This window comes from Artemia sp. Qi Xiang Cuo, chromosome 15 (assembly GCF_049724085.1).
Source record: "Artemia sp. Qi Xiang Cuo chromosome 15, ASM4972408v1, whole genome shotgun sequence".
In the NCBI taxonomy this organism is placed as follows: domain Eukaryota; kingdom Metazoa; phylum Arthropoda; class Branchiopoda; order Anostraca; family Artemiidae; genus Artemia; species Artemia sp. Qi Xiang Cuo.
Window position 1 is genome coordinate 64,155,358 of NC_142808.1, and position 15,457 is coordinate 64,170,814.

The following is a 15,457-nucleotide window of genomic DNA, read 5'->3' on the forward strand; positions in this document are numbered from 1 at the left end:
GACCAAATCCTCTTTTGATCTCAGACAGAGAAATAGAGGAATAAGAAGAAGTGAAATTATTCTTTAAATTTTTTAATTATCTGTAATGCCGGCAGGCTTTGAATGACGGAAGAAAGGAACCTATTAAGATTTTTTGCAGGAATTCGCAGGGTCAGGTAAGTTGAGGTCAAACCACTCAAAATTTGTGCCATATAACTTTTTAACTTCGGAATACCGATGCTTTGGTTTATTACTAAATAATTGTTTTATGAAATATCGGAAAAATTTTCAATATTCAGCCACATATAAAAAAAAGAAGGCTAGACTTTTTAAGAGGGTGGTAGGAGCTGTAATTTATTGAGAATAAATGGTTAAATTTTGAAGAAAATGATAAAAGAAGAGAAAGATGAAAATTTCTATCCAAAAAGAGTAAAGCTAAGGGGGAGGGGACTGTAAAAATTTTTCATATTATCTGGAATGACATCAATAAATGTATATCCCTTAGTAGTTTGTATTTTACGTGTTTGCTTTACTTTAATTATGGAGCAAGTTGAATACATCTTGACATTATTGGCACCAACAGTTAAAAAGGTTCAGCATTTGGGTACGGGGTATTATGACATAACAAAATCGGCACTAGTCTCAAATTTCTGGATAAATTTGTAGTATGCATCAATATTTTGGTCTGGTGAGTAGAAAAACACAGCTATTACAATTATATTAAAAGGAAGGGGGCAGTTTTGGCCTGATATCTAGCCAAAGGATAAACTAGGGACATGACTAATTCAGGGGTAATGGTGATTCTTTGTGGAAAATAAGACACCACTGTCTGTTTACCAATCGGATGATCTAAAGAACGGTGCTTAATAAACTATAAATAATTTGACAGACAATAGGTACCCCCGGTCGTTGGACTGTATTTCAGTAAGAGCTATAACATCAAATTGATTCAATTCTAATAGCACCTTTAGTTTGATGATTTTTTTTAATATTAAGACTTTCACCGTTTGTGACTAAGAGTTTTAGAAAGTAAAGCGATTTGAGAAACCTGACATTCGAAGAGTTAGAGTAATACTTGGATAGGATTTTAATTTCGGGTTTTGGGATCTAGCCAAGGCAAGGTAAGAGGGTGGACTTATGTTGGGTTTTGAGACTCGGGGAAGAGTCTTGGGCATTCACCCGTCAGTGATATTCCCAAATTTCACACCCTGCCAAATGTTCATTTGGTACCGTCAGTGCCTCTGCCTATGTTCCCTCAGGGAAAATGAGAGAGACAGGTTAAATATATTTTAGGAATAGGAGATAATTGGTTGAGCATCACTACATTCTTCCACAAGCCAGCTGAAAAAAAATTAATTTTAATTTAGATATTGAAAGTAAGTCCAGGTTTAACATGTTCTCGGTAGCCCTAGGGCATGGGTTATAAATTATACAATTCACCAAAATTTATCATTAGGAAAAAGATAAACGTTTGATTCGGGGTGTGTCCGAAAAAGCAATTGGAATCAATGTGAAGCTCCTAGGAATTTGGGAGGTATATAACATAAATCAAAATACGCTATGTGCATTCAGTTTAAAATAATGACGAACGTGCAATATCTTAAGAACAGCTGAAGGTATCGTTGAAGCTTTCAGTTCAGGTTAAAGGGAATTCTGAAAAGTGTGGAGAGGGAAACCAGCCTCTTTCTCATGTTTCTCTTAGCTACCCTTCCCCTAAGGACATCTAATAAAAATTTTGGGGCATTAAATTGAAACTTTCAAGAAATATGTAGGGGAGGATGACACGAAATCAAAACATACTGTAGAAAATGCTATTCTTAACTAAAAGTATCATTCATATTTAAGGAACAGCTGAGGATATTAACTTGAAACTATTAAGTTGAGGGGGACATTCAAAAGTGATTATAGGGCAACCAGCCACCCTCCCCCCCCCCCCCTTTGTTCTCTTACATTCTCCTCTAAAGCACATAGTGAAATTTTAAAAGCAACATTGTTCAATATTGGCAAAAGGTTTAACAATTATGCCACCTGGGATGCCATACCCCCCCCCCCCCCCTGGGCTTCTGTAACAAAAAAATATAAATTTGGCAATTTGTTCATTTTCTAACATACAGGATTCATTAAATTTCTGATCCTGTGTTTTTTCAAGAAAGTCAAAGGGTATTGGGGTGATACTCTATGGTATGTTGAGCTAAACAAAAAATTCAATGCACATCCAGAAGTAGCATAGTAGCAAACAGGAACTGAAACACATAGATTACCCCATCAATTTACCCCCTTCTCAACCCAATCTACACGAGTTTCAAATGAAAAATCTACATTTTCAAGCATTTCCCGTTATAAATTTTACCATCAAAACAGGTCTTGTGACACAAGATATTGATGCATATTTTACTTGTATTAATTTTTTTTCTGATACAACTGATAAACTGTAATAATTTAATATAATTTAATATTTAGTGGATAGTTCAATATCAACATGTAAATAATTTACATTATGTTTATTTTTTCTCTCAGTAACTTTTAAAACCATACCTTTATCTGATTTTATAATTTTCTTTTCAAGATCAGCTGCAATAGAATCAAAACGCTTAGGTGCAAATAGGTCAACCCTTTTACCTTTATAATCAATAATAATATAATGAATTTATTTCCATGTTTAGTTTTAATACATTTTATTCCTTTCATTTTGTGTTCAATTCCTAGATCCAAGTTTTATTTTTTAGTAGTTCGATTGTATTGACTTTCCGTTTTCATTTCGCTTCAAATTTTCTCCATTTATTAGTAAACATATTTATTGAACAAATTTCCAAATCAAAAATAATATATATATATATATTAACATATAATTTACTATCAATGACTTCCACGATTGCTTTTCTTTCTGGAAATATAACGCAGTAAATGTTGCATGGATTAGCAGGTACTTGATCTAATAAAAGTTTAATTTCTATATCAGCAGTTGATTCACTTAGATAAATATTCGATTCATTCTTTCAAACATCAAAACAAAATAAAGGATATACTGTTTTAAAATCATTGCAGCTTACAATTGTTCCACTATCAAAATTTTTATGTTTATATCCTAATTGTAAAAATCGTTGATAAGCGTTAGAATAAACTTTATTAGCCTTACTGAAATCACATTTAAAATCTTTTTGTGGATATTTATTTCTATATACTGTCACTTTAATTCTGTTAGTGTTCAAATGGTCAAATACCATTTTGTTTTGTGCATAACTGTTATCTCATTCAGATTTCTATAACACAACAACAATTTTAGTTGTATTATAGCGTTCACTGAGTACCCTTATGTTAATTCTTTATCCGTTTTATTATCACTTTTATAGGTATTACATGCTTCCAATCTTAATTCAAATGAGATGCCCTTTTCTAATCTATCTTTTAATTGTTCTGCCTTCTTCGTTAATCTGACTTCTAATTGAGTCGCTTTGGATAAACTAGGATGTAATTCTGGTAACATCCATAATAAATGCATTACATCTACTTTATAATTTTGAGCTATAGATTTCATAATCATAATGGGAAAATCTCTTCTTTTTAATATGTTTTGATGTGTAACGCCTCTAAAAACAAGATTAATATCTTGACAAAATCCAGATGATCGTGATAACGGTAACTACATACTAACCACATGACTTTCTTTTGTTTTTTTCAATCTTTTAAATAAACCACAATTTAAAGGGTTATTTTGTTTTGGTGCAATTGTTCCAGCACCGGCTGCAACAGGTGCAAAAATGCTTTCAAAAAAAATTTCTGCTTTAAAGGAATCAACGGATTGGGTTTTATCTTCATACCAAAACATATTAGTAGCTGCACTTTGAATATAGTCATCTGAAATTTCTAATAAATTTTTGACAGTAGTCGTTATACCTACATAATCAATACTTTCAAAACATTTTCCATTGATAATATATTCAATATTTCTGGACAAATTAAATCCACTATTTCTTAAGGTAGCTTGATCAATCTTTTGCAATTTGTTACATCCAACCGTTTTAATTTCCCTTCTGCATAAGGAAAACTATTACTTGGAAGAATCCAGGATTTAACATCTTTCAAAATAAAATTATAATTTAATTGTTGAGATACATTCACATTGTTTTCTCTAGTTTTTGTATATTCATATTTAGTTGTAGAATCATCTACAATAGGCATTTGAAATATTTCCCAATAATTAGCAACAACTTGATTCACTGCCAATTATATACGGAAAAAATTATTAAATAAACTATAGAATATTTTCAACAATGGAAGTAGATCTTCGAATATCACTGAGGGTGTCACAAAAGCATCAACAGGGATATACTTTGAGTCCCTTTCCAAAAATCATTGCATCTAATAAGTATTTACTCTGACCATACAGATTTTTATTGATATATCTCTTGTTATTTGAAACTATTTGTTTTGGAGATCCCAAATTATTTAATTCTCTTTGATTATAATCTATCCAATTTTTCCAATATTCAATCACTCTATTTTTAAATAATTCCAGTCGAGGTTTAATCATAGTTTTATAGATGGAACAAGCTTCATCTTTTATAATTTTTATGGGCGTTTTGAATAATTCAGAATTGAAAATATTTTTAAAGAAACTACCAATCCCGCTACCATACTGTCTTATATACAATAATTGTTTCTTATGGATTAGCCTTTTTATTTATAAATTTTATGAAACAATTTTATTAAACTTTTTTTCAAATTCAAAACATATTCAATATTCTCTCCATTCAGATTAATTAACCTACCTAATTGATCAGTTATAGTCGTTTTTAGTGCGTATATATTTTTGTTTTGATTGATTGTAAGATATTGCCTTTATATAGGAATCTCACATAGCAGCGTTCCAGGTTCTGTTTTGGGAGCAAAACTTCAGATCACATCAGATATTGTATTCCCATTCACAATTAAACTATCCACTAATGAACAGTGAATATGTATTTTATCAACATTTCTTGTAATATTAGAAGCTTTAGTGCATTCATTACATTTACTACTTAGTTCAAATCCATTTTCAAATCCTAAGATATAACATAAATCAATATTAACCCGAAATTTATAATCCCCTTTCAAAATAAACACAAATTTCATTGTTGCTAGATTAGATAATATACTGCTTGAGCACCAATCTAGGGATGAATTTAAATAATGAGTTAAGAAGTAGTTTAAACCCTCTTCATCATACAACCAATAGGGTAGCCTATAACAAAGTTTACCCATTCATCCTTATTCTTTCCCCTGTATTCAAACGTATTATTTTTAAATTTACAACTAATGTTATACCATGAATACCAAAGTGTACATTGAGTTCAAGGTATTTCATAATCAGAGTTCCGATTTAACGTGATCGGAATAATTGTATAAAACTGTTCCATATCACTTGTGTAACCACTAATAATAATCAAAACTATTTATTAGAAAAGTATTTTTAGTCATAAAGTTCAAATTCTGAGGTAGTTGTTCTAAATGGTATTATATTCAGTTTTCTTAATATATTTTTTTTTTTTTTTACTAATGAATCAAGCTAGTCAAAATATTCATTTCTCTCTTTATCAGATGTATTTCCAGCAGCTCTGCTACCTATCAAACTATATAATTTTTCAATCATTTCATTTGAATTCATGTAAATCCAAGTTCCTTACTGAGGTTGTATAACATCGAAGTTATCTTTAATAGCTTTTAACCTGTGTTTATAGATTTTTACGAACTGAGACTTTTTTTCTAATTCACTTTTTTCATTATTGACCGATATTTTTTCCTCGTTCCTCCATATCTTTTTTCATCCATATCTTATTGATTAAGTGTTCGTGATTCATCTATTGCATCATTTAAATATTGATAATTTTCTAAGTAATAATTAGGTAATTCAAAATAGTATCCCTTAGGATAATAGTCATCATTGATTTCTCTCAAAAGTTCTTCATCTATCCCAGAATCGACAATAGCGATGAAATTTGGTTTACTTGGTGGTAAAATAGCTTGACTTGAGTGAGCTTGAATACTTAGTGCCTTGCTTAAAGATGGATCCCATCGTTGTAATTGTCTTTTTAAATTTGTGTTATTTTCATGTAATTTATCAGTAATCATGTCTGTATTTTTTTCTTCTGCTTCAACGATTGGGGCACCCCACTTTTCAGCATAGTCACGAAATCTAACTTGCTCTATTGCAAACTCTCGAACTATATTTCTTTGTATTTCTCTACTTTTCACTATAGTCACTAATATTTTATTTAACTTTATAGGATCCATTTATAGAATGAAAGTTTTTATTGAATAACTTTCGAGAGTTTATTTTCGTACGAACCACCAATAATGAGTTCATCAGTTTTATTCGACAGTTCATACGTTAGAGGGGTTATATGTTTCACTGCAGCTACTTGAAACACTTCAGTTTTGTAATTGAGTAGGTAACCTTTATCAAAAACACCCTTACTTTTATTAATTCTATTCAAATCACCATTAAACTGTTCAACAATTTGAGCTTTCAATTTACTTTTAGGTGAGAAGCAAAGAACTTCATGACTCTTAAAAAAATAATTGAATGTTTTTCATAACAAATTCTTTACCTTTATTTGTTTGTATTTCTTAGGTTTTCTATTTTTAAATAAATCCGTACAAGCAATAATAATTTCCTTACGCGTTTTATCCTTTAAAGGAATACACCAGGTACATCTACTAAAATAATCGATGACTGTAACAATTTAATTAAAATCATTATTTTCATTTTTATACTGCTGCATATCAACCAAATCTGCTTGCCACTGATCGACTATGAATGTAAGCGTATCTTCTTTTAAACGTATGATAAGCTAGATGGTGTAAAGAATAACCATTTTGATTTTGCAAAACTTTTTTATTTTAGTCCCGTTACAGTAAAACCATGTTCTTTTAGTTTTCTATTTAAATCATCGATCCCTGAAAAGTTTGAATAATGGAGTTCTAAAAGTTTGTCTTCTACGCTACTCTTTCCTTTACAAATACCACTTTTTTTATCCAGGGTTTTTGCTCATTGCTTCCTTTCTTAAGAAATGATTTTTCTTGCAACCAAAAAGTGTACAAATACCTTAAATCACTGGCAAATCATTTCTTTTTGAAACTATCTGAGTTAAAGACTCGGTTGCAGTAACCTTTTTCCAAAGTATATAATAAATCTAGAATTATTACAGAATAAAACTTTTCAACAAACTTAAATTAAGAAACATATTAAAGGACACTAATAGATATCCACGTTCTCAAGGAAGTCTCAAGAATACTAAATAGAAAGCAATAGAATTCCTCAAGTTTGACAATTATTTAAGATTTAGAATTTTTTCAATAAAATCAGCTCCTAATAAATGGCAGATTTTACAAAAGTGATTAAATGTTGTTTACAACGAAAATATAAATTCTTTAAGATAGAAAATAAAATATTTCGTTACACAATTCATGAATTACGCACAGCAGCGAAACTATTTGTTATAAAAGCTGTTGGTAGAAAAGATTAACTATTAAATAAAATAAATAATCATCTTTATAATAAAATATTATCCTGAAGATAATCTAATTGAGTTAGAGCGTATTGCAAAGCGTCGAAATGATAAGAAACCCAACAAATTTATTATTATTCCAGATTTAAAAACAGGGTTAGAAAATGTTTGAGGAATTTTCTCGAGAGTGAACCAAGTGTTACATATGGTTTACAATATAGACTAAAAGATGTTTAACATTTCTTTAGGAATATTGTATATACTTTAGATATAAAGGGTACTGTAAGAAAATAGTTCCGGTGTCAATTGTAATTTTTTTTTTTTTTTTTACTTTTGTGTGTCAGTAATTTCAATAGTGTGAAAGAGAGTATTCTTGAAAAAACATATTAGCTGAGTTGGTTCGTTCGATTTAAAAACCAGAAAGATAAATCAAGCATCCAGCAAGGATATAATAAAACACCGAAGACCAAAAATATAATCTTTATTTTAACAGATTTTGGCTCTTTTTCTTGACGAACAATACCAAAATAAAATCCAGAAATCCAAAAACATATTTAAGCTCTGGAGCTTCAAAACAGGATTATCCAGTTCCAGTTTGAGACAACACTCTCACTTCTAACTAAGTTCGCTGTAAATAATGCTCTGAATTTCAAAGTTTGTTTACGTTTAAGTACTTCTTGTTAAGAACAATATTTACCGAATTACATCCTTAAAATTTACGCTTGGAACACTTGATTTGCTCCATTTGCCGCATTTCCTACTGTTTTTTTTATTATTTTTTCTTGCTAACATAACCTTGGTTTATGTTAATGTAAACTAAAGGTTTATGTAAACTAATAAGTTTTGTAAACTGAAAGTAAGGAGCGACATTAAAACTTAAAACGAACAGAAATTATTTCGTATATGAAAGGGGCTGTCAACTCCTCAACCCCTCGCTCTTTACGCTAAAGTTTTTTATTGTTTTAAAAAATAAAGTTGTGAGACAGAGTCAAACTTTAGCGTAAAGAGCGAGGCGTTGAGGAGGGGACAGCCCCTTTCATATACGGAATAATTTCTGTTCGTTTTAAGTTTTAATGTTGCTCCTTACTTTCAGTTTAAAAAACTTGTTTTTTTTATTTAATTTCTGATTGTTTTTTAGTTAATGCAGCTTTTATTTTGGCTCACCGTCATTGAATAAGTAAACAAAATTTTCATAAGAAATTTCCTTTTTTTTGCTAAATGGCTGTCTCTAAATTTGGTTCTGACGTAATTTACAAACTAACTTACGTAACGAACATCTATAGTCGTATAGTTTTCTTCTGGCAAAAACTACAAAGTTGCAGATTTTTGCAGATATGAGCTTGAAACCTATGTTGTAGGGTTTTCTGATACGCTGAACCTGACAGTGTGAATTTCATTAAAATTCTTTCACTTTTAGGGGATGTTTCCCCCTCTTTAAAAAATCAGGTAAATTTTCTCAGGCTCTTAGCCTTTGATGAGTAATACTAAACTTAATAAAATTCATATATTTAGAATCAGCATTATAAGCCCATTCCTTTGATACATTCATTGACAACAAAGTTACGTTTTTAAAAGTTTTTATTACTATTGAGCCGTATCGCTTTTTTTTATTGTTTTTTTTACGTATATGTTATTACGTATATGATGGGGTTCTCCCCTTAGTCAATACCACGCTCTTTACGTTAAAAGTTAAAAAAAAATTAATTAACAAACCCCTGAATCACAAAGGCCTTTTAATTAGAATAGATACCTCTTTTGAAAGCACTTAAAAAAACTCTAGCGTAAAGAGCGAGGTATTGACTTGGGGGAGAACCCCCTTATATACGTAATAGTATCTGTTCATTTTAAGTTCTAATGTTGCTTCTTACTTTCAGTTGAAAAAACTTGTTTTTTTTCAATTTAATTTCTGATCGTTTTTTAAATAATGCTTGAAAATCTGGCTCCCCCTTCATAGAAATGTCCCTTACCCCAACGAAACATCCTCCACGGAAAGATTCTCCGAAGTAACCCCCTCCTCCAGCCCCCCCCCCCCACCAGAAAAAATTCTTCCTGAAAATGTCTGTATACTTCCCAATAACCAATACAATATGTAAGCAATGGGCAAAGTTCATAACTTGCAGCCCTTCCCCTGGGAACTTTGGGAGATTAAGTCATCGTAAAAGACATATTTATTAGATTTTCAACTATGGTGAACAAAATGGCTATCTCAAAATTTTAATTGGGAGAATTTGAGAAAAAAATGAGCGTGGGAGGGGGCCTAGTTGCCCTCCATTTCCTAGTCACTTAAAAAGAGCACTAGAACTTTTAATTTTCGTTCCAATGAGCCCTCCTACGATATTCTAGGACCACTGGGTCAATACAATTACCCTTGGGGAAAGAAAAAAAAACAAATAAAAACGCACTCGTGATCTTTCTTCTGGCAAAAAATGCAAAATTCCACATTTTTGTAGATAGGAGCTTGAAACCTCAACAGTAGGGTTCTCTGATACGCTGAATATGAAGGTGTGATTTTCATTAAGGTTCTATAACTTTTAGGGGGTCTTTCCCCCTTTTTTCGAAAATCAGCCAAATTTTCTCAGGCGCGTAACTCTTGATAAATAATATTAAACTTGATGAAACTTATATATTTGAAATCAGAATTAAAATCTGATTCTTTTTATGTATCTATTGGTACCATAATTTTGTTTTTAGAATTTCGGTTACCATTGAGCCGGGTCGCTCCTTACTTACAGTTCGTTACCACGAACTGTTTGATAATTCTTCAAGAACGGAAAAGGAATCTTATTGCGTTTATTTTAAAAAGCGGAATGGTTTTGAAGCACGTTAAATTGTTTTAGAAGAAAATAGCTCAATAAAGGTCAACATATACCAAATCATATTATTGAGTTTCAAATAAAGTGAATACACCATTCAATGCCTTTTTTTATGCTGTTTACAAATATAATAAGCATTTATATTGGAACTTAATTTCAGCCCCCCCCCCCCGATATAGGCTATACCTAACCTAACCCTGAATTGGTTCTATCGGAAATGAATTTCAGCCCCCCCCCCCGATATAGGCTATACCTAACCAAACCCTGAATTGGCATATATAGGGTGGGGGCTGAAATTAATTTCCGATAGAAATGCTTGTTATATTCGTAATCAGCATAAAAAAAAGGCATCGAATGGTGTATTCACTTTAGTCCTAACTCAATAATATGATTTGGTATATATTGACCTAAATAAATACCTTTGAAGTTTTGTTTAACATTGTTAATTGCATCAGGTACATTTGTTAGTGTCATGTCGATAAGCGCTTTCAAAATGATAAATATTGTAAGAACCATAATAATATGGATTTAAAAGACGGAAATATGACCCTGCATTTACCCTGCAGAACATAGACAAAAAGCTCTTACCTATCGCGCAACAAACACACTGTTTAATTTAAACTTTTTTGCAGCAATATTTAGCTTTTGTAAATGTTAATAACATTTATTTAACTAGTATGAAAACAATCGTTGAGTTCAAACTTCATTTCCTGGCCTCTACTGATCATATAAGAGTGTAAAATAGAGTTATTGTCAATGGATGAGACCACTGTTTCAGCACTATTGGTATATCAGGGACAGTGTGCTAAGACAAGGTCAAAATATAGCAAAAAATATCAAACCTTTCGGGAAGAGAAATACGTTTCACAGCATATTCGAATTTATCCAACTTGTTAAATGCTTTAAAAACCACACCAAATGCTCCTTTACCAATACGACCTTTCGTTTCATATTCGTTGAGATAGCGAGCCATGTTATGACAATAGATTCTCTGGGGTCTCTGGTTTACTCAATATTAGCCTGAAACAAGATTATAATTATACGCAACCAATATAATATATCGGATAAGTAATGTAATCGAAGCTGTTTGGTACTTATATAACATGGTATTTATATACATGAACATTGTAAACTAGCGAGATAAATAACAAGGCAAACAAACTATGGTTGTTAAAGAAGTTGTATACACAACGTCATTTCAAAAGAATTTGCTTTATACCAAAAATGACAGAAAATATAAAAAAGTGTCAAAAATTACTATGTACAAGTAGTATAACTTTACGGTGGGCCAAAAGTAAAAACAGAATTGGACTGATTTACCAAGTCTTAATGCATCGATGAAAATTATCTTTAATGGAAACTTGTATAGTTTACTTGGGTTTTAGATATTTGATGAGCCCAGCAGAATGGAACTAATTCAATTATTTACTAAAAAAATTTGGATGAAGTAGTTGATTTTATTTAAGCCGAGAGGTTTCCTCTTGAAAACCGATTTTAAAATTTTATTAGATTACTCTTTTTTGGGCATTAATTCTTCAATAAAAAAAAGTTTTTCAAAAAAAAGGAATTTCAAACCAAACAAAGATTAAAATAGCATAGGAGCAACGCTCTAGTGTTGCCTACAGTAAACGCAATAAGGCAGAAATGTCTTATTATTATTATTTAAAAAAAAAATTCCGAAAAAGAACTTTTCCAAAACAGTCAAACCCATACTGAACTTAAGATGAGCAGAAATAAATTCCTATTGTAGGCTAACTCAAACTCGAAACGACCAAATTTATTAAAGAATAAATGAAACCCAAAACGAACAGACATTAAAAAAAACAATCATAGCTAACAAACAGACAATTGGTACTAATGTAAGTGAATAAATATATCTTAAAAAGAGTAAAACTTAAATTGAATATGCAAGTAAAGCTAAAAACGAAGAAAAATGTCAACAAACAAGAGTTGTCCCCTCAATGATTGTGAGCAAGCGAGTGTTAGTGTGTGCGACTGTGAGCTCGCTAATGAGTCTGACAATTTATACAAAGAGGCGTGCTATAAAAAAAATTATATACCCCCGGGGGATAACTTAAAATTCTTAACCCTGGGCTCTTGGGTTCGGGGTTGTTGTCAGCCCTGGAGTCATTGTTATATGACGTTTGGACTATTTTGGACAAAATGGGTATCTAAAAATTTTGGTTGGATGTATTTTAGGTAAATGAGGGCTTGGGGAGGGGACTAAATAAACTCTAATCAGCGTTGACTCTTAAGAAGGGAACTATGACTTTGAATTTTCGATCAAATGAGCCTCTTACAAAGCTCATAACATTACTCTTTCCAAAAAACCTTAAATGCCCTCGGGGCCTAATTTAAAACACTTACCCCCAGAATAATGGGTATTGTTTCAACTCCACAGCTATTGCTGCCTAATCTTTGATATTTTGAAAAAAATGGTTACTTCAAAATTTGGATCAGATGCATTCGGAAAAAAAAGGACGTTTGGAGCTTGTTGACATTGGAGGCATTTAAAAGGGATGAGGTTGTCCTATAAACATTTAAGATGACTCATTTGATTGTAAATTAAAAGCTCAAGTGCCTGTACCTAGAGTCAAAATTTATCTGAGGGCACTTATTCCCCCCCCCCCCAACGTCCACCTTTCTTCAAATGCATCCAAATCAAAATTTTGATGTCTCCATTTTATTCAAATTTTCCAAAGATCTGATAAAAAGAACTGCAGGGTAGACAAACCCTCCCAAAACCCAGGGACAAGTGTTGGAAGTTATACCTTTGGGGAATAAAGGTTTTTATGGAAGGTGCGGTCGTGTAAATTATTTGGGAGGCTCAGTTTATTGGAAATTGGAAGTTCTAGTACCATTTTCAAAAGTAAAAATTGATCGAAAGAAAACTAGCCCCATTCTCCCTTCTTCTTCCTCAAATATGTGCGATAAAATTTTAAGATAGTTTTTTTGTTTAAAATATTCCAAAGACAGGTTAACAATAATTGCGAGTTATACACAGCCCACCAAAACCCAGAATCAAGTGTTGTAAGTTATATCCCGGTGGCAAATAAGGTTTTTATACAAGGCAATGTCGTATACAATTTCTAGGAGAATCATCTAATTCAAAACTAGAAGCTTTAGTGTCCTTTTTAAGAGTCAAAAGTGATCGGAGGGCAACAAGCATACCTCCGACACCCTTTTTCCCCAAATGCATCGGATCGAAATTTTAAGACTGCTATTTTGTTCAAAATAGTCCAAAAATCAGATATTAACAGTTTTAGGACCGAAACAGCTCCCTAGAGCCCGGGGACAAGTGTTGTAAGTAACACCTCGGAGCCATATAAGGTTTTTTTCTTATAGAAAATATGGTTGTATAAGCGTTCATACTCCCAAGTGGACTGACACTGATACACACTCACTCACTCAAAAATACTCATTCACTCATAATTACTCAAACTCACTCACTCACTCATTCATAATTATTCACACTCACTCACTCAGATTCATTCATTCGCAAAAATGCACTCACACTCGCATTCACACTTACACAAGTGGAAGAAGTGGCTGTACTTACCTTGGAAGGGGATAATTCTATTAGAAACTTGAAGTTCTAGTTCCCTTTTAAGAGTCAAAAGATATCGGAGAGCAAGTAGCCTTCCCTTGCTCCCCCTTTTCCACAAATTTATTCGATCGAAATTGAAGATAACAATTTCGTTCAAAGCTGTTAAAAGATCAGAAAAAAAAACTCTGGAGTATTCAAATCCCCCGAGAGCCCAGGAGCAAGTGTTGTGAGTTATAACTGGGGTTCTAATATTGTAGTAATTTTAAGGGCTGGTCGTATAAACTTTGGAAGAGGCTTATTTGACTGGTAACTGAAAGTTCTAGTTCCTTCTTTAAGAGTCAAAAGTGATCGAGGGGCAACTAGCACAACCATCCCTCAACCCCCCTAATCCCCAGATAATTTTTGATAAAATGTTTGGATAGCTATTTTTTTTAAATAGTGCAAATATCATATAAAATATCTCCAGGATTAATACGACCCTAGAGCCAGGGGGTGAGAATTATAGGTTACACCCTGGGATATATAAGCTTCTTATGAAAGGGGTGGTAATATAAACTTAGAAAAAGCTCATTTGCTTGGAAATTGAAAGTTCTAATTCCCTTTTAAGAGTCCAGAGTAATCAGAGGGAAACTACCCCTCCCTCCCTCCGTGCCCTCTTTTTTCCAAGTACATTCAATCACACTTTTAGACAACCATTTAATTCAAAATAATTCAAATGTAATATAACGATGACTCTGTGGATGATACAGCCCCCCCCCAGAGCCCCGGGGCAAGGGACTTAAGCTATGTCCTGGGACCTACAAGGTTCTTATGGAAGGAGTAATCATATAAACTTTGAAAATTGCTTATTTGATTGCAAATTGGAAGTTTTAAGGCCGTTTTTAAGAATCGGAAGTAATTAGAGCGAAACTACCCATTCAGTTTTCCAAATGTATACGGTTTAAATTGAGGGATAGCGATTTTGTTCTAAATAGTTCAAAGGCAATAACAATGCTTCCAGGGTTGCACGCCCCCCCCCCCAAGCCCCCGGAGCTAGGGCTATAATTTATGCCTCTTACTTATTGTTTCTTTGATACTTCGTTTACTTTGATATTATGATTTACTGATTTACGGGACAAATTTGATTTGCGGGGCAAGGGCTGTAAGCTATGCAAGTTGTTTATTGTTACTTTGATATTTTTTTAATTTATACTTCTTTTGCTATGATACATTGTTATTATGATATTGTTACTTTGATATTGGTTTTGACACTTAGTTGAAACTTTGATGTTAAAAAAAAATGTTGATTTTGTAATTGGGAAATGTTGTAAAAATTGAATTTTTGGCAATCGAAACCAAACAGATATTAACTAATTCGAAAAAAAAAATCTAAAAAGCATGATTTTCAAAGAAAAATAAAGCAATATTAGACTTAAGATTAGCAGAAATAAAAGCTTTAAATAATTGAAATTCAAAACTACAAGAAATTACTATTAAAGAAAAAGTAAAACTCAAACCGAACAGGAATTAAATAAGCAATCATAGCAAACAAACACACAATATGAACAAATATAAATGAATGAATAAGTTTCAAAACGAGTAAAGCTTAAATTGAATATGTAGATCAAGCTTAAAACAAACAAAAATCCCTA

General features: G+C 32.0%; 1 protein-coding gene across 2 annotated transcripts in view; it reads right to left on the reverse strand.

Annotated features, from left to right (window-relative positions):
* The window catches only part of LOC148943982 (uncharacterized), a 254,608-nt gene that overhangs the window by 213,928 nt on the left and 25,223 nt on the right, over positions 1-15,457 (reverse strand). For both annotated transcript variants that reach the window (XM_089101051.1, XM_089101050.1), the window contains exon 2: positions 11,122-11,299. In XM_089101051.1, the coding sequence (XP_088957177.1) occupies positions 11,122-11,252 (131 nt within the window). In that variant the 5' untranslated portion in view covers positions 11,253-11,299. The remainder of the gene's footprint in view (positions 1-11,121; positions 11,300-15,457) is intronic.